This window comes from Sciurus vulgaris (assembly GCF_902686455.1).
Source record: "Sciurus vulgaris genome assembly, chromosome: 4".
NCBI classification, from domain to species: domain Eukaryota; kingdom Metazoa; phylum Chordata; class Mammalia; order Rodentia; family Sciuridae; genus Sciurus; species Sciurus vulgaris.
This window is the reverse complement of record NC_136464.1, coordinates 53,371,604-53,391,751: the sequence shown is the minus strand read 5'-3', so window position 1 is coordinate 53,391,751 and position 20,148 is coordinate 53,371,604. Positions and strand designations below refer to the sequence as shown.

At 34.8% G+C, this 20,148-nt stretch overlaps 1 protein-coding gene across 5 annotated transcripts in view; it reads left to right on the top strand.

Annotated features, from left to right (window-relative positions):
- Positions 1–20,148, top strand: part of ADK (adenosine kinase) — a 499,304-nt gene that overhangs the window by 47,234 nt on the left and 431,922 nt on the right. For 3 of the 5 annotated variants that reach the window (XM_079135961.1, XM_079135962.1, XM_079135965.1), the window contains exon 3: positions 10,903–10,956. The exons of the other annotated variants lie outside the window; for them this stretch is intronic. In XM_079135961.1, the coding sequence (XP_078992087.1) occupies positions 10,903–10,956 (54 nt within the window). The remainder of the gene's footprint in view (positions 1–10,902; positions 10,957–20,148) is intronic. 5 annotated transcript variants of the gene reach the window in all.

Below are 20,148 nucleotides of genomic sequence, written 5' to 3'. Positions count from 1 at the left end.
AGCCTCTTGAGCCGCAGGGATTACAGGCCTGCACCACCATGCCCAGCTAGTATTTGGCTTTTTCAAATAAAAATATTTCTGAATTTGAAACTGATGCTTATTAAAAATGTGAACTTTCACTGAAAGCTTTTAAGAAAAAAATTCAGGCTGGAGGATATCACCCTAGACCAAGGGGTTATTGTTTCTGCCTGAGATGACCTGCTTTCTTCCTTGAATTTGTATTCCTTGCTTTACCCCAAAGACTTCTCCCTGAGTCTGTTCAATTTCTTCATGGAAAAGCATTCAGATCTAAGTCTGGTTGCTTTATCCTTTTTTCTTTGTTTTTCTTTTCTTTGTTTTCTTTTTCTTTCTTTTTTTTTTTTTTTTTTTGTTGGTACTGAGGATTGAATCCAGGGCTTTGTACATACATCTCCAGCCCTTTTTTAAAATTTTATTTTGAAGCCAGGCACTGTGTGCACACCTGTAATCTCAGTGGCTGGGGAGGCTAAGGCAGGAGGATCGAGAATTCAAGACCAGCCTCAGCAAAAGCGAGGTACTAAGCAACTCATTGAGACCCTGTCTCTAAATAAAATGCAAAATAGGGCTGGGGATATGACTCAGTTGTCCAGTGCCCCTGAGTTCAATCCCCGGTACCAAAAGAAAGGGTCGAAAGGGTCTTGCTTAGTTCTCTAGGCTGGCCTCAACCTTTCCATCCTCTTCCCTCAGCCTCTTAAGTAGCTGGATTATAGGTATGTGCCAACCTGCCTAGCATGGTTGCTTTATACTTAAAGCTGACCAGAGAAAAAGGCTGGAGGTATCATAATTAAGTAGGGAGTTCCAACTGTAACTCCCTACTTCCCTGTTATCTCTTACTTCAGGACTGATTCTCTTTGATTTTTTTCTGAGAGTAAACCTCTAATTACTGTCGGAATTTTACATTGTGAAGGTGAGATGGTATTCAGTTCCCTGAGTTTTAGCTCTGTGCCTTACCTGTGTCCTCTGATGTACTTGGTACCTTTATGAGCTGAGACTTAGGGCTTATTTATGCAGGTGGACTAACATTGATTATCATCTTGAAGCCTCTTTGTATTGCCCTTGAGATTTTAGTTTCTTCAGCTTTTCTAAGTTACTGTTTCCTATATGGTTTTCTTTTTCCCCCCAATTTGTGGAAAACTGTTGACTTATTTTTTTTTTTTAATTTTTAAAAAATTGTAGATGGATGCAATACTTTTATTTATCTATTTCTATGTGGTGCTGAGGATCAAAGTACTGTACTGCTGAGCTACAGCCGCAGCGCCCCTGTTGACTTACTTTCTGAGACATGGTCTTGCTGTATTTCCCAGTGTGGCCACCAACTCCTGGGCTCAAGTGATCGGCTTGCCCCAATCACCTGTGTAGATGGGATTATAGGTGCACCCCACTATGCTCACCTATCTTTGTGTCTTATCATCCTATATATCAGTGATGTTTAAGAATCTTAAATTGAGTAACAACTATATCACTTATGGTCACAATGAAATAAATACTAGGTTTTTAGAGTTCTATTCTTTTGAGAAAAGGAACAGGTGAATGATTAGATCATTTGAAAAAAATTATTTAAATGAAAATATATATAAACTCTAGGTTATGGTTTTCAACTTATTAATGCACCTGTGTCAATGTCTTTGCAATGTTCACAAAATTGAATATTTAATATTTAATGGGCTAATGCTTATATTACTAATCTTTTGATCCTGTAGATGTTCATCTAATTTTTGGTACTTTTATTATCATTTTTAACAATGTTAAATGCAAAGGAGAGTAGATGGGCTTTCTGCCATATTTAAGAAGTCTAGGGTGTGTGTGTGTATTTTATTATTATTAAATATGTAACTACAGACTTAGAACTTGAGGCAATTTGGATCCTAGAATTAATTTAATCATTTGTACTCATTTTACCACAGAGGAAACAGGCTCAGAGAAGTTAAAATGTTTTCCCTGTGATTAGTTAGCATTGCAAGCCTCAGATTGGATCTCTCTCTCTCTTTTTTTTTTTATTTTTAATTTTTTTTAGTTGTAGACGGACCCAATACCTTTATTTTATTTATTTTTATGCAATACTGAGGATTGAACTCAGGGTCCCCCATGTGCTAAGTGAACACTCTGCCCCTGAGCCCCAGCCCCAGCCCGGGATCTATCTCTTGATTCTTATTTGTATACTCTTTTACCATGCCACACTGCCTTTCTTTTTAATTACATTAGTAAATCACTGCTTCTTAAACCATATTGTACATATAACTACATACTAGATTTGGGAATTCAAAATGAGGAAGTATCTGCCTGATAGAGCAATTTCTGGATAAATAAATGGTTACCATACCTTTCTTTAGTTTAAATCTTCTGAAGATTGCTGGCTTCATCTTTTAAGTAGTCTTTAATAATTTATATGATTTATGCGATGATCTTAACTGTAAAATGTTTTAAAGTTAATGTTAAAAGTTTTAAAGAACAATTTTTAAAAATAGTAGCCATCACATAGAAATGACCTTTGTAAATTGAACTGGTGAGCCACAGAGGGTTGCATGTAAAGAAAGACCGTAGAGGATCCATCTGAGAACCTTTTTTTTTTTCCTTTTTTCTTTTCGGGTGGGAGGTACTGGGGATTGAACTCGGGGACATTTGGCCACTGAGCCACATCCCCAACTCTATTTTGTATTTTATTTAGAGACAGGGTCTCACTGAGTTGCTTAGTGCCTTGCTTTGCTAAGGCTGGCTTTGAACTCCGGATCCTCCTGCCTTAGCCTTCTGAGCTGCTGGAATTACAGGTGTGCACCACTGCGCCCAGCAATCTGCGAACCTTTTAAGACTAAAGTAAAATATAAAAATATAATAATTTTCAGATAATACCTACCATTTATTGAGTATGATTTTTTAATGTATGTTTGTTTTTGGCAGTACTCGGGAGCTCTTCCAAGATACATCCCTATCCCTATTATATTTTTGAGACAGTCTTACCAAATTTCTGAGACTGGCCTTGAACTTGTGATCCTCCTGCCTCAAATTCCCAAAAGGTGCTGGGATTACAAGAATGCACCACCATGCTTGTTTGAGCATGTTTTAGATGTACTTGTATATGGTATCAGTTTAGATCTCATTACGATTTAATAAGAATAATTTGAATAAGCCGCAGAATAACTTGAGCTATAGAAATTTGTGCATGGGTACAGAATGCATCATTAATAGTACAGAACTTTAAACTATAGGTTTTAATTATAAAAACTGGGCAACTCAGAGACAGAGCACATGCTTAGCATGCATGAAGCCCTGTGTTCATTCCCCAGCACCACACACACATAAACACAATAACAATTGTAAAACCTGTATTCTTTATTTCCTGTTATATTATGGAAGTATTAGTTTGAAATTGAGAAACTCAATTATATGTTTAGATTTTTCACATAAATTATAGTAGACATGTAAAGGTTTATAAATTTAATGAAATTGTATTTTCATTCAGTTATAGGTATAGTTGAGACAAGAAAATGGGAATACAGAAAGATAAAATAAGTATCAAAAAAGAAGTGCCCATGAACCCTTGGAATGCAGGAAAAACCCAGGCACTTTTGAAATGCAAAACTAGCAACAGGAGCAGTGGAGCCCCTATATCGTTAGCTGCCTGTAGCCTGCATTCTTGCCTGCTGGAATTAACATGACACAAGATGCAAGGGCACTATGCAAGCACGGAGAAAACTGGTGTGAAATTTTCTAATTCCACCCTGACTCCACTCTAGTTCAGCCCCTGGCTGCTGTCTCTCTATAAATATTAACATCCCGGACCAAGAAGTGCCATCTCTCTCCTGAGATGGGCCACATTCTCCCTTGAATATATGTTGCTTGCTTTATCCTCAAAGCTTCTCACTCTCAAGATGACTGACTTCCTTCCTTGAATGCGTACCTGCACATTCTCCCTCTTCAGGTAGCCCCCATTCTCCCTTGAGTGTATATCCGCTTTCCTGTATTTGTTTCTTCTTCTCCTAATTTACATTCTATGTTTCTGGCGCATGCTGAAGTTCTTTTCCATCACCTACTCCAAGGACCCCACTTGTCCCCCTCTCCTGGAACCCCTCAAGTGACAGTGTGAGAAAAATAAGTATAATTTGCTCCAAAAATTGTTAATTTTTTTAAAAAAATTAGCATTTTAGAGTAGATCAGTTCTTGGTGAGAAATGGAAGACACAGTTCTCTTTGGCTGTGTATTCAAAACATTGCACTTACGTCTTGGGAGGTTGATAGGTTGCCTACAATTTACCTGTTTGTGGAATAGAGCAAGCATTGTGTAGTTCAATGAGACATTTACATGTTTAATATACAGAAATTAATTTTTTTCTGAGATTCATTTTTTAAAAAATATTTTTAATTGTAACTGTACACAATACCTTCATTTTATTTATTTTTATCTGGTGCTGAGGATCAAACCCAGTGCCTCACACGTGTTAGACAAGTGCTCTTACCATTGAGCTACAACCCCAGCCGCCTTCTGAGGTATTCTGTTATTGTATATTTGAAGATTGCAAAGCTAGTTTTTCCCTGGAATAAGAAAAATTAAGCATCTTAACTAAAAGAAAAGCAGAAAAAAGTGAATAGTGATGTGTCCAATTTGGCAAAATATAAGATCTGAAAATTAGAAACATTTGTGGCAGGAAGTAAGCTATTGGAAAGAATCTTTTCTAACATATTGAAGAGACACAGTGGCTATGAGGAAAGTAGGAAATGTGGAACGTTGATGATGAGCGTTGGTCTAATTATGAAGAGTAAGGGAAGACATGTATTAATAGAAATAGAAAAGGGAGGGAATGTATAAGACAGGCTTGCCTTTTCTTTTTTTGACTCTAGTAAATATCACAAGTAAGAGGAATGAGAGAATTAATGAAATGGTGATTGAGAAAGCAAAAACATAGTTAGGAGTGAAAATACTAAGTAATTGAGGAAATGTATTCTTTTTCTTAAATCTAAATCACTGTAGCATACAAATCTTAGATAAATCTTAATTAGTATAAGCACATATGAAACAGTTTTGAGGTAATTCAACTAAAATGAATTATTGCTATAAATGGGTGTATGTTAGGTTTGAAGGTGAAAAAAAGTACTTTGAATGTCAAATGAGACTCCACATATAAGGTTAAATATAATTGTTTTACTTTTAAACTAATTGTGACTGTTGTAGAGCAGACCCACAAAGCCAGCACGTGCACAAGTGAAGGAATTTACTAGGGGAATTGAGTAACATGAATGTGGTATCAGAGAAGTCCCAGGACAGGTCATCTGCAAGCTGGAGAGTCTGGGACAGCAAAGGTGTGACTAAGTTCAAGTTCAATGGCCTCAGAAGGAGGGATGCCAATAATGTAACCCTCAGTTCAAAATGAAAGTCTGAGCACAAAGTTGGGGGTGGGCACAACAACACACCTGGGAAGGTGCTATTGGCACTAGTGTAAATCCTGGAATCCAGAGTAACTCTGAATTTAAAGCTCCAATGTCTTTGACTTCAATGTCAATGACTTTGAATCTTTCTGTTATTTCTCATAGTAAACAATTAGTCCTGAGTTGTTCTGGGGCTTCCTTAAAGATGTGTATTATGTGTATTAAATAAACAGAATATGAAGCCTTCATTTTGCTCAGATATTCTAAGATGGCATTCCTTGTGAATTTTTAAATGTTCAGATAGAACTTTGGGTATTGAAAAAGCATATCTAAACATGGATTCATTTTTAACAGTTCATTTCAGCTTAATACAAACCTTTTGGAGCCTATGCTTTGTGGTCAGCATTTAGCCAAATACTGGGAATTTATAATTTCTCTGTGAATAAAATAGGAATATTAGAGACAAAAATTTTTTATATGCAAAAACACAAAATTTGTGTATTTGGCATATGTTAATATTATAACTGATGAGCTTGAAATGTCTCATATCCCTGATGAAGTATATAGTGAGTTTATATGATGAGTGGTCATTTACATATCATAAAAATTTATATATCATATGATATATATTTAGATATCAAATGCAAGAGATATCTAGTATAATAAAGCCTAAAATGGTTCATTATATTTGAAAATGGAATGCAAGGGGTGACCTCAGTTGTGTAAATCACAGTGAAATGATAGGAGAGAAGCCAGAATAAGAAGTATAAGCTGGTCTTAAACTCTTAGACTCAAGTGATCCTCCCTCCTCAGCCTCTTGAGTAGCTGTGACTGCAGGTGTTCATCACCATGACATGCTTAGTACCACATTTAAGTTTTTCCTGTAATGAAAATATGTGGCTAGTCTTTTTGAATAATTATCAATATTTTTTAAAAAAATAAAAATCATAAAAATGTAAGGATACTGTGTAGTTCACTGTATATATTTAGGCTTAAATCTAGTTTAACTCCTTTTCCTTTAGCTTTCATTGAATTTTAATCCTCATCTGCTGTGCTAATCAGAATTTAAAATATTATTTTCATAAACCTTGTAACTTTTTGCTGTTATGTTCACCCTAACCCTTTGATTTACTCTTAATCTGTTTCTTTATAAGCCTCTTAAATTTCATTTCAGCTTTGGTCTGAACATTGTTGTAATGATTAACACTTTTGGTTCCTAGTTTCTTCCTTTGTAACATTTTTAAAAATTATTTATTTTTTATTTTTTGGTACTGGAGATTAAACCCAGGGTGCTTAACCTCTGAGCTACATTCCCAGTCCTTTTTTTAGACTTAGCAAAACAATCCCTTTGCTAAATTGCTGGGACAGGACTTGAACTTAGTGATTCTCCTGCCTCAGCTTCCCAAGTCACTAGGATGACAGGCGTGTACCAGCACGCCTGGCCTTTCTACTGAATTTTAATCAAGTTTTACTTTTTAGTTGAGAAAACTAACTTGACCACATAAGTTGTTTAAAATTAAGACTCAACTGTACTTTCTACCTAATTGTGTGTGTATTTGTATATGTGTTTTTGGTGCTGTAGTTTGGACTGCAGTTTGCTCTGTCACTGAACCACATCTCCAAACCTTTTTGTTTTTTATTTTGAGATGGGTTCTCAGTAAGTTGATGAAAGTCTCCCTAAATTACTGAGGCTGGCCTCAAAACTTGGAATCCTGCCTTAGGCTCCTTTCTGTCCCCTGCTCCCATTCCTTGGGATCACAGACTTATACCACCACTCCTGGCTTAAACTTTTCTTCAGTTCTATCTTTGTGGATAAATAATACTCATTGTACAATAAGATAGTCTTCAGTGTCAGTTTCATTTCTATTTTACAGGTGTAAGTGTTGAGAAATCTGTTCACGTAACTAATTGAATTGTAATATAGCTTTCAGTATTGTCACTCAGTTATTTATCATCAAATGATCTGTCATCAAAAATTATCTCTCAGATGATTATTTGACTAGGTTCTGCTTCTGTCTTATTGGAAGAAATAAATCAGAAACTTCCTGCTGTGTTGGTTATTAGAATCATTAGAGACATGCAATTCTGGGAAATGTACCAAAAAAGACTTAAGGTGTCTTAAGTAACCTAAAAAATAATATTAGTTTTTTTTTTTATTGTAAACAAATGGGATACATGTTGTTTCTCTGTTTATACATGGAGTAAAGGCATACCATTTGTGTAATCATAAATTTACATACAGTAATGTTGTTTGATAATATTAGTTTTTGCACTAATGGGGATTGAACCCAGGGACCCTCTACCACTGGATTATATCCCTTGTCCTTTTTCATCTTTTGTTTGAGACAGGGTCTGGCTAAGTTGCCCAGGCTGGCTTTGAATTTGGAATCCTCCTGCCTCAGCCTCCTGAGTTGCTGAGATTACAGGCATGTGCCATTGTGCCTGACTGAATAAATTGTTTTTAATCCAGTACCTTAAACATGTCAAAACTATTCATTCAACTTTTCGCCATTGTCTTCCTTGTAACCTATTTGGCAAAAACTTCATTGTCAAACTATCAGATTTATTTTCAGGGTAGAAAATATCTGATTTCACTTTTCATTTCAATTATGTGGTTGATATGAGTTCCTGTTACAATTAATTGATTTTTATTTTTGTAGCACCAAGAATTGAACCCTGGAGTGCTTTACCACCAAGCTACACCCCCAGTCTCATTCACTTTTTAAAAGTACTTTTGAGACAGGGTCTCATTAAGTTGCCCAGGCTGGCCTCAAATTTAAGATCTTCCTGTCTTAGTCACTGGGCTTACAGGCATGTACCACTACACCTGGCCTTTTTTTTTTTTTTTTTTTTTAAAGGGTTCATGTTGTATTCCTCATGCTGGTTTAAAGTTTTGGGTTTAAGAGATCTTCTCACCTCAGCTTCCTACATGGCTGAAACCATGCCCAGTTTTTTTTTTTTTTTTTTTTTCCTATTGAAGTACTAGGAATAATATCCAGGTCCTTGTGCATTTTAGGCAAGCACTCTATTTTGCTGAACCACACCCTCAGCCCTACCTTCTGATATTTAATCCCGGGTAGATAGCCAGAAGGGCAAGGAGTTTTGTAAGTTTATTGGCCTGAAGAAATTAAGTTGACATTGTTCTTGGTGTGTCCCCCCCACCTCCCCGGAACTCTCTTAGCTTTATTTCACAGAACTTTTCTTGGAAAATAATACCATTCTTTGATTATGAACATGGAATAGAAGAGAGAAACTTTGATAGTGATGGGTGATGGTACATACTTATAATCCCAGTGATTTAGGAGGCTGATGCAGGAGGGTTATAAATTTAAGGCCAATCTGGGCAATTTAGCGAGACCCTGTCTCAAAATAAAAAGGACTAAAGATAGTTCAGTGGTAGAGCACCCCTAGGTTCATCCTAGTACTGTTTACAAAAAAAAAGAGGAGCCAGGTAGCCGGGTGTGCTAGTGCACACCTGTAATCCCAGCAGCTTGGGAAGCTGAGGCAGGAGGATTGCAAGTTCAAAGCCAGACTGGGCTATTTATTTATTTATTTAATTAATTTGTTCTTATAAGTTATATGTGATAGCAGAATGCATTCGACTAATTGTACACAAATGGAGTACAACTTTTCATTTCTCTGGTTGTACATGATTCAGAGTCACATCATTCTGGCAATCATACATGTACATGGGGTAATAATGTCCATCTCATTCCACCATCTTTCCGATCCCCATGCCCCCTCCCCTTTCCTCCTCTCTGCTCTATCCAGAGTTCTTCCATTCCTGCCTTCCCCCCATTATAGATCATCATCCACTTATCAGAGAAAACATTTGTCCTTTGGTTTTCTGAGATTCAGCCTAGGCAGTTTAGTGAGGCTCTAAGAAACTTAGCAAGACCCTGTCACAGTCTCATTAAGAAATAAAAAGGACTGGGGATGTGACTCAGTGGTTAAGTGCCTCTGGGTTCAATCCCTGGTTTAAAAAAAAAGTGAGAAAGAAAACATTTTTCTAAAGTAACAGATTTATTTCTGAAGTGAAAATTGTGATCAACTTGTGCTCTACTCTGTGATGTGTCTGAAAACAGAACATACTGTCACAATTCCTTATTACTAATTTATAGCTTCATTCTTTAATAATGTGTAAAACAGAAAGCTCCATAGTTAGTTTGTGGTACTTTAATTTTTTTTCCAGTACTGGGGATTTAATCCAGGGCCTCCTGCATACTAGAACCTGTAACTGGGGATTACAGTTTTGTTGTTGTTGTTGTTGTTTGGTGTGAGGTTTGAACTGAGAACCTTGCACATGCTAGGCAGGTGCTGTACCACTGAGCTGCACTCTTAATTAAAGAATACTTTGCAGACAAAATACTATGGATCATGTCTTTTTTAACACCTCAGAGGTTTTTATGCCCCAGGCAGTGCAGTACAGTTTGATTCAGGAGTTTGATGGCCTAGGTTATGCCATTCTTTAATAATGTGGATAAAGGTATTTATGAAAGAGGAGGCAGGAAAGGAAAATCAGCATGACCTTTCTACTTGGAGTCCAGATATACTGTCATGAAGATTAGCCTTTAAAAAAAAAAGGCCTGGGAGTTATTGTTCATTGTAGTTTATTTCTGGGTAACCTCCTAGAAAGTCTGTGTACCTATAGCAGTACAGATATTATGGTATGGTGGAAGATCCTAATCTAATTTTTTTTAAATAAGCTCTTTTTTTAATTTTTTTTAATTTTTTGCCATACTGGGGATTAAACCCAGGGCCTTGTGCTTGCAAGGCAGGCACTCTACCAACTGAGCTATATCCAGCCCAAATAAGCTCTTTTTTAAAAAAAATGTTTGTATTAGTTGTTGATGGACCTTTATTTTATTTACTTATGTATATGTGGTGCTGAGAATTGAACCTAGTGTCTCACCCATGCCAGGTAAGCGCTCTATCACTAAGCCACAACCCCAGCCCCTAATCTACTATTTATGGCAACCTATACTCTAAGGACCGGGAAACTGAGACTGAGAGGTGAAGTACTTTACAGTGGTCAGAAAGCTAGTAAATGGTGCAGTCAAAAACTACCCAGAATTTTTTTATTCCTATGGCATATTATTTCCTATATAGCATGGTACACAGTAGAAGCCGACTATGTATATAATGAATGGATAGCTGTATATATTGTTTTGTGAACTCTTAAATACTTAACACTGTAGTAAATTTTGAACTGCTGCATGAGAGTAATATTTCATATGATCAATTGTAGAGGAATACTGAAGATATTTTGTGTTTCAAAGCATGGTCATGTTAATCTCTAATTCCTGAGATGGTGCCATAAGAAGTGACTAATAGAACAGTAAAGAGCCACCTGCTTGGTCATTCTTGGTGTTTTATCCATTGATTCAGAGAACTATAACATACAGTAGTGCTTGTTTGGAGTAGGGAATCCGACTAATGGTTATGTCGATACTATAATCAGATGTCTACTGAGTCAAATATACTTCTCTGTTTATATGACCCGTATAATTGTGTTTCTGTGCTACAGGTATTCTCTGAAAGCAAATGACCAAATCTTGGCCGAAGAAAAGCACAAGGAACTGTAAGTTTATTAAACCCTAGGTTATATATACTTCTTTCTATGAAACAGATATATGTAAATGGTCTGATTGATTTTTTTTTTTTTTAATTTCTTTGCTGTATTGGGGATTGAAACCAGGTGCAAAGCTCTACCACTGAGATACCCCAGCCCTTTTTATATTTTATTTTAAGATAGTTTCTAAGTTGTTTAGACTGGCTTCTGACTTGCCACATTCCTGTCTCACCTTCCTGAATAGCTGGAATCACCATGACTGGCTCTTTTACTTTTGAAAAATACCTGTGTATAGGATTCTGGAATATTTTCTTTGTCATTTTTTGACCTAAATTAATATTTAAAATATTAACATCTGTCAGAAACTGTGAGGATTTTAGTTAAAGATATAACCGGTTTGGGCTGAGCATGGAGATGAATGCTTTTAAACCTCAGTGACAGGAAGGCTGAGGCAGGAGGATTGCAGATTTGAGGCCAGCCTCAGCAATTTTGCAAGACCCTAAGCAATGTTTTTTTTTTTTTTTTTTTTTTTTTTTTATAGTGTACTGGGGATTGAATCCAGGGGTGCTTCCCACTGAGCTATATCCTCAGCCCTTTTTATCTTTTATTTAGAGACAGGGTCTCTTTAGGTTGATGAAGCTGGCCTTGAACTTGGTACCCTCCTGCCTCAGCCTCCTGAGTAACTGGGATTACAGGCATACATGCCCAGCCAGTTGATTATGTTTTATATTTATATTTTTATAAATAAATTTTATAAATAAATTTTTATAAATAAAATATATTTATTTTTTATATTTATAGGTTTTTTTTTTTTTTTTAAGCTTGGAAATTTAGCTGTTCGTCAACCTAGAGGTTTCTTTGGTTCTTGTAAATGATAACCAATATTAAAAGGCCAGAAATCTGATTTTCAAGAATATGCATTACTTAATTTATATTTCATTAATTATTAATTTATTTAATGTTTTATACTAGTGTAAGATACAATTCATCTCCATTGTTAGAAGTTGGCCAACTAATTTTTTTCTTGCATTTAATTATGAAAAAGAGTTTTTAAATTTAAATTTATTTTTTAACTTATACATAAAACATTTTGAAAATTTAAAGATATAGTATTCACCCATATACTCACCACCTAATTTTTTTTTGCTGCTTTATACACAGAAATGATTTTTTAAAAAAATATTTTGTTTTTTAGTTGTCCGTGGACACAATACCTTTATTTTTATTTTTTTTTAATGTGGTGCTGAGGATTGAACCCAGGGCCCCACACATGGTAGGGGAGCACTCTACCACTGAGCCACAACACTAGCCCCCAGGAATGATTTGTTTTACATAATAGTCACTTGCAACATTAACCTGAAAATAACGTTTCTTAAACCACCTAGGTTTTATCATTAACATTTTATTGTACTTTATTGCTTGTATTATTATTCTCCTAACTATTCATTAATTTATCCAGTTTTGGGATGCATTTCATTATAAATTACAGATACTAGTTTCCTTTCCCCTAAATATTTTTTGCCTCCCTCCACCCCTGAAATCTTTCAACATATAAGTATCATCAGCTAGAGTTTAATATATTTTTTGGTGGTGCTGGGATTGAATCTAGGAACATTCATTACTAAGCTACATCCTCAGCCTTTTTTATTTTGAAATGGGTCTTACCTAGTTTCTGAGGCCGACTTCAAACTTGCCATCCTCCTGCCTCAGTCTCCTGAGTCACTGGGATTATAGGCATGTGCCACCTTTCTGGTCTTTTTAAGTTTTGCCTGTTCTAGACTTTCTTTACTTTATTTTTATGTGGTGCTGAGGATCAAACCCAGTGCCTCACATGTGCTAGGCAAGTGCTCTACCACTGAGCCACAACTCCAGGCCCTAGAATTTCTTGTAAATGGAATCACATATGTCCTGTTTTGTATAAGTCCTCTTTCATTGTAATTTTGAGATTCGTCAGTGTTATTGCAATATATCAATTAATTCTTTTTTTATTGATGATTAATGTTTAATTTTTTATTCTTTTATTGACTACTGTTGTCACTTGATTTGGCATTAGTTGATAATCTTCAGTCTTTTGGCTGCCTGTTCTCTGTCTTATAGTTTATGACCGCTGCACTAAAAATACTCAGGAATTCAATATGCTATTGTAAGAATAGAATATTAATTTAAAAACATTTACCATCAGCTCTTCATAAAGCTGTTTAGAAATAAGCTCATTTGTGATTTTGTAATTAAAGTAACCAAAATCTCACAGAGAAATGTTTGAGAAGATGAAAATGCTAATAACCCTGATTCAGTCATTATACATTGTATACCTGTATCAAATTATCAAATCATACCTTGTAAATGTATACAAATGTTATGTCAGTTAACAAATAGCCAAAATCTCTGCACGCAAGACAGTCTTTTAAAATACAAGGGATGTAGATATAAAACAAAATTTAATTATAAAATCAGTAAGTTCATGCACTATTTTCATAAAACATTGCTTCTTCTAATCTGTTCAAAACAGTCTAAACTCATCATAATCATATTTTATTACATTGACTCATTTCCTGAAAAATTTACCAATAAAGAGCTACCAACAGGGCATAGTGGTCTAAGTCTGTAATCCTGTCTCAAATTGAAAATAAAAAGGACTGGGTATGTTGCTCAGTGGTAGAGCACCCCTGGATTTAATCTCTAGTACTACAATAAAATAAAATTAAATAAAATTTAAAAAACCCACCATCACCTCTGACCAGGAAACTACAATAAAGTCATAATTTAATTGTCTTGATATTGCTTTACATGCAGTAACTATGATTTCATTAAAAACATCCTTAGTTCCTGAAATCTGGTGATTCAGATTTCATACATGCTTAGTCACTCATGCTTCCTCTGGGGAAAACTAGCATCAAAGAGGAAAAAATTGGTCATCAGTGGCATTTGTTTCTCTAAGAAAAATGTTTTTTTCTCACATTTTTATTTTTCATTCTACACATGGAGGACTCTTGTGGATGATTTTAAGAAGGAAAAATGGAACAATTGAAATGGTGATGTGACTAAGTTAAAACTATAGGATTTGTACTTTGCTGTATGCGTGATCTTATAATGAATTGGTTAATTAGTCTTCTATAGTTTTTTAAAGACTATCAGAATTTTAGTTTTATAAATGGAGTAGTTTAAAGTAAATTCGAGAAAATCACTGTTTTATTCAATAAATATTTTTCCCTTATTTATAAGCCAGTGTGTTACATACTATTTAAAGAAAAGGTACTGTATAGCTTTTTGTATGTCGATCATTCTTCAGTAAAACGACTTAAAAAAAGATACTTTAGGGATGAGGTTGTAGCTCAGTGATAGAGCTCTTGCCTCACACTTGTACAATGCTGGGTTTGATCCTCAGCACCACATAAAAATAAATAAATAAAGGTATTAAAAATTAAAACTTCTTAAAAAAGATACTTTATTTTAAATGAAGACTATCAATAGTGGATTTTCTTATTGTTGAACATATGTAGTTATTGAAGATAGAACCATTTTTTCTCATGAATGTCTGTATATGTCTATATTACCTTGAATAAAATATTGAGCTCTAATCATGAGGATTTAGGTAAGTCAAGTTAAAAGTTGATTGGGGCTGGGTGTGGTGGCACATGCCTGTAATCCTAGAGACTCAGGAGGCTGAGGCAGGAGGATCACAAGTTCAAGGCCAACCTCAGCTACTTTTCAAGGCCTTAAGCAACTTAGTGAAAACCTCTCTCAAAATAAAAAAGGGTGCTAAAGCATCCCTGGATTCAATTTACACCACCCCTTCCCCTCGAAAATATTGGTTGGAGTTAGGGTTAATTTCAAATATAAACATAAATGAATTCACAACTATCCATAAATTTTGTCAGAACCACCCCTTAAATTTTCAAAAATTAGTTATCTTTTAAAAATAGGTTTTGTCAAATTTGAATTATGATAAAATGGAAGAAAATAAATTATACAAGACACATGAAACAAGGTTGTTGGAAAAGATACTGTTAGACTTTGATCTTTGGTACGGTGTAAAAATACTATAATTTCTTAGAGAATAGCGCCCAATTTCTAAACCAGTAGAGGAGATTTGTAAGTATTTATGTGGCATGTTTAAGACATGTTCAGTGCAATTAAAGATGATCACTAACATCTGGTGGTAGGCTCTGAAATCCATTGTTACTAATATTGTGCTGTAGCATTTCTTTGAAAACATCAAGATTATTTTGGTCAGAATGATCTAAGAACTGCTTGTAAAGCTAATAGAGTTTGTTGATGCAAAATATATTTGCTTAAGGCAAATGAGAAAAAATCCTAGTATGCAAGAAGTCAAAGTTGAAATATAGTTAAGACCAATGAAATTAACTTGTTTTTTAAATATAAAGATATTGCTTTAAAAAGATATTCATTATGGGGTTGTAGGGTGTAACTCAGTGGGAGAGTATCTGCCTTGCATGTGGGAGGCTCTGGATTTGATCCCTAGCACTATAAGAAAAAATATTAAAGATAACCTATTCTCTTTTCAGTGCTTATAAATAAGGTACAGTTTTTAAGTTGTCACAGCATTTTAATGATCCCATTCTCAGGGACCTTTTCTTTCATATCTTTTTAATTATAACTTTAACCTGAAAATAAACCTTAGAACTAACATCCTATTTTATTAAGAATAGGGTGAGAGATTCACATGAATAAAGTGACTTGTTACAGTGCTATTTAGTGACAGTGCTGGACTAGAAACCAAGTCTCCTGCTTCTCATTCCCTAAAAGTGCTTCTTTTAATAACAAGAAGAAGCTCCCTCAGTATACAGTAATTTTTAAAAGGGGTTAATAATGGTTGTGCAGGTTTGTAATCCCAGTGATTTGGCAGCTTTGCCAGTTTGAGTTGAGCCTTGACAATTTTTTTTATTCTTTTTTTTAATGTGGTGCTGAGGATCGAACCCAGTGCCTCACCCGTGCTAGGCAAGTGCTCTACCACTGAACCACAACCCCAGCTGAGACCCTGATTCTTTATACAAATTTTTAAGAAAGGACTAGGGATGTAGCTCAGTGGTAAAATAAAATGCCTCTGAGTTCAGTCGCAGGTACCAAAAAAGCAAATAAATAAAAAGGATTAATATTCACTGAAATTTTCAGTAACTGATTACAGTGAACCCAATAGCTGGTTAAATTAATTTCATAGTATTGTATTGTGATTTTATTAGAGCTGAAGCCAATTTTGAGTGAGTTCAGAAAAATCAAACAAGTGTTATATATGCCTGACTTCCAAGTATAAAGGACTTAAAATAGTTCTTAGGAGAGGAAATGAAACAGAGCTTTTTGTCCATCTTGATACAAAAAAAATTTATTTCTTATGAAATAAGTCAAATTTATACTTACTACTTGATTTGTAAAAGTTACATATTTTCTGACCACATATTTGAAAGAATCTTGACCTTTTTTCTTTTGTAGTTCTCATTTCTTAGAATAATCATGTTTAGAATCCTCGTTATTGGCATCTTTGTCAGTACTGAAGCAATAAGTCTTCTTTCATCTTAGTTTTTTATTCTGTGTATGACACTTTGGCTTATGTAAGAAGCATTTATTTGTTTATTGTGCTTGAGACTCACATACTCTACCACTGAGCTATACATCCTCCAGTCCGCTTTGTAAGATAACTGTTTACTCTATTGCTTTTTAAATTAAACTTTAAAAACTTCTTATGGTAAAATTCACTGTTTATGCTTAGGAGGCTGCTCCTCCAGGAATAAGTACCAAATCTGTTTTAGGTTTCTCCTCCCTCCACCCTTTTTTCCCCACTGCTACCATCAGTTGACTTCTGCAAGTATCAAACTAACATTGAATGAGGTTATTTCAGGCTTATACATATTTCTACCAGTGATTCTTAAAACCAGTTGAGACCAAAAAGAATTCTGTACTAGAAACTGTGAAGCTATTCCCAGAGGATTACTGAATAAACTTGAAGTATTTAACTAAAGAAATCATTTGCTTAATGGTCATTAATAGCAAGGCACTAATCTAAACCCAAAATGATACCTGAGAGACAGCTTCTTCAAGAGTACAAGCCAGTTTAAGGGAGTGTTACAACTGGTGCACCTGTAATCCAGAAGAATGCCAAGGTGAAAAAAAGGAATGGAGGGCTAAAGATGTAGTTCAGTGGTAAAGAACCCTTGGGTTCAATCCCCAGTATCTCAAAAAAATCACAAAAAAGTGTTATAACATGATCATACAAAACCCACACCTATACCTTTACATGGTTCTTTTTTGGGTGGTGGCTGGTACCAGGAATTGAACTTTGGGACACTTGACCACTGAGCCAAATTCCCAGTCCTATTTTGTATTTCGTTTATAGACAGGGTCTCACTGAGTTTCTTAGCACCTCACTTTTGCTGAAGCTAGCTTTGAACTCGAGGTCTTCTTGCCTCAGCCTCCCAAGCTGCTGGGATTACAGGCATGCGCCACTCTATGGTTCTTCATAGTTAAAAACTCACATTATACCCTTTAAGATAAAATGGAATTATTACCATTCTATAAATGAGGACATTAAGTTCAGAAGATTGAGTGATTAACTTCAGTTAAGTGTTTTTTTTTTTTTTTTTTGGAAAAGAGGTAGTGAAAGACAGATACAGAGGTATGGGCAGAATTCCAGCTTGTCCTTACTTATCCCCACTCTACCTCACCATTCTGACTACTAGAACAAAGGCTGTCACCATTGAAAACTCAGAGGTTATAGCTGTCCATTGCTGATAACATAGTTATCATAGTTTTACTATAGTAGTTGTACATACCTATTGGCTTCTGGAAAGGTCCAACTCATTAACCTATATCAGGATTACTTAGTGACTTTTCTATTTGTTTTTGGACCTTTAACTTCCCTATTTTTCCCCAGAATTGAATAAGGTTTAATTCCTATAATAAATTCTTTATTTCTCAATACTCATAATCCTGATTCACCAAGCTTTTAGCCTGTGGTAAAATTGTCTCAATGGAGAAACATATTCAATCCATAAGATATTTTCCATACTGCCCCAAGTAAAAGGTACCTGCCAGTACCTGTAGTGTATACTTAATTTTGCATGAGCCTTTTGCTATTATTTGTAATATATTTTTCTTTGAATAGCATGCTAGCTGGAAAGAGGAACTTTTCCTGAGAGATGAAATATAGTACTCATCAGTATGATCATTATCAAAAATATCATTGAGAAATTGGTGAAATAGTCTTTCTTCACCCTCTCCTCCCAAAAAAGAAATGATCGTTTTTCAGACATTTAAAAAAAAAAAAAAAATTCAGCTTCTTATGATACTCAAAATGGACAAGTACTATAAATATTCCAGTGAAGCCCCATTGAAACCTATCTGTTTCATACTAAAATAGCTAAAGAAGCTCAAATTGCTCATCTCCTGATAGGAACTTTGCTCACATTTCTCTCACAAGAAATTAAAAGATTTTGAGCTCTGTATTTTTGACACTGAAGCTGAGTTCTATGGGCTAGTCTTATTCTTAAAAGGATCAAGAGATTATTTCATCTGAAAGGACATCTTAGTAAGAAATTTAAGAAAAACCCTACAACTTATCAAAGCAATAAATGAATTTATATGATGTACTGTGTTGAAACTGGAATGCCACATACCATTTTGTGTTTTAAGTTGGCTAATCATTAAGGTAAATCCTTAGAGGATATTCTGAACTCATGTTGATGAATGGTAATTTGATATTTTTAAAAGACTAGGTCTTTTCTTTAAGTTCAGTTTTTTTTCTTTAAGTATTATGACTTTTTTCTTTGTTATGCTAGCTCCCTCTGTAGAATTTAATTAAGATTGCAACTTGATTTTTCAGTAATTTAGCAGTGTGACTGAAATATTATCAAGAATAGATTATAAAATTTCCTTGTAAAATTTTACTTTATGTCCTGATCATTTCCAATTGCTCTTTTTAGTTATTCTGAAAAGTGTTACCTTTATAAGAAAGTCTCATTTTATATATACTGTTTTAATAACATGTACAAAATGAAATCTTCCTCAAGCATTTCCACTATTTTAATGCTTTTTTTTTTTTTTTTTTTTTTTTTTTTGAGAAATCCTGAGTGTGTTTCAGATTTCTAGATCTATAGGTCTATTTGGGGTTAGGCTAGGGGAGGTAGAAAAACACACTTAAGGGCAGATCTGGGAGAAGAAAAATATTTTGTTGTTTTATTGGCTCCTGTGTTATCAAATTTGAAATTATAATTCTTTTGATCCTTTTCGGATTTTTCCCATTGTTAACTTGGATGAGAAAATGTTCAGTAAGAGATTTTTTTTCTTGCTCTAGTCTGGGAGTGAAGGAGAGAACAAAATTTTTTTGCATGGTAGAAAGAGCAAAGGGGAAAAGAAAGACCAGGATACCCAAATTTAACAAAGAAATGCAGGGAAAAATGCTTCACATATACAATATTCATGAATTTATGCACTTGCAAGAAAACGCTTTGTTATAAAATTCTACTTCTAGTTTCCCCCAATGCAAGTGTGGATAATCTCTTTGATCACCACTCTTTCTCCTTTCTCACCTAAATCATTTTATATTAAGTAATAAATGGTATAATTAGTTGTTCAAAAATGTCCGCCCTACTATAATGTAACTCTTTGAGGGCAGAGAAAATATGATTGACTTCCAATATAGAATTTAGAAAAATAAACAAACTGATGTCAACCATAGAACTAGGGATTGAAATATAACAGAATAGAAAAGAACTAAAGTATATATGCTGTTTCGACTTATACAAATTTAAATATATTCTCTTCTAAATAGTTTGAAGGATGTTGTTAGGATTATGCACTAATAGGCATTTATTTATTTATGTTTGTTTATTTATTTATTTTGCAGTGCTGGGAATCAAACCCAGGGCCTGGTGCATGCTAGGCAAGCACTCCTCCACTGAGCCACATCCCTATCCCTTGAGTAGGCTTTTACTTATGTTTATTTTTTTTTTTGCAATGCTATGGATTAAACCCAGGGGTGCTCTCCCACTGAACTTCATCTCTAGCCCTCCTATTTTTATTTTGAGACAAGGTCTTGCCAAATTGCTGAAGGTGGCTTCAAATTTGTAATCCTCTTGTCTCAGCCTCCCAAGTTGCTAGGATCATAGGTGTGTGCCACTGTGCCTAAGTAGGTTTTTAAATACTATGGTAGGATACCTACCTTTGAACCCTTTGTTAATACTAAACATC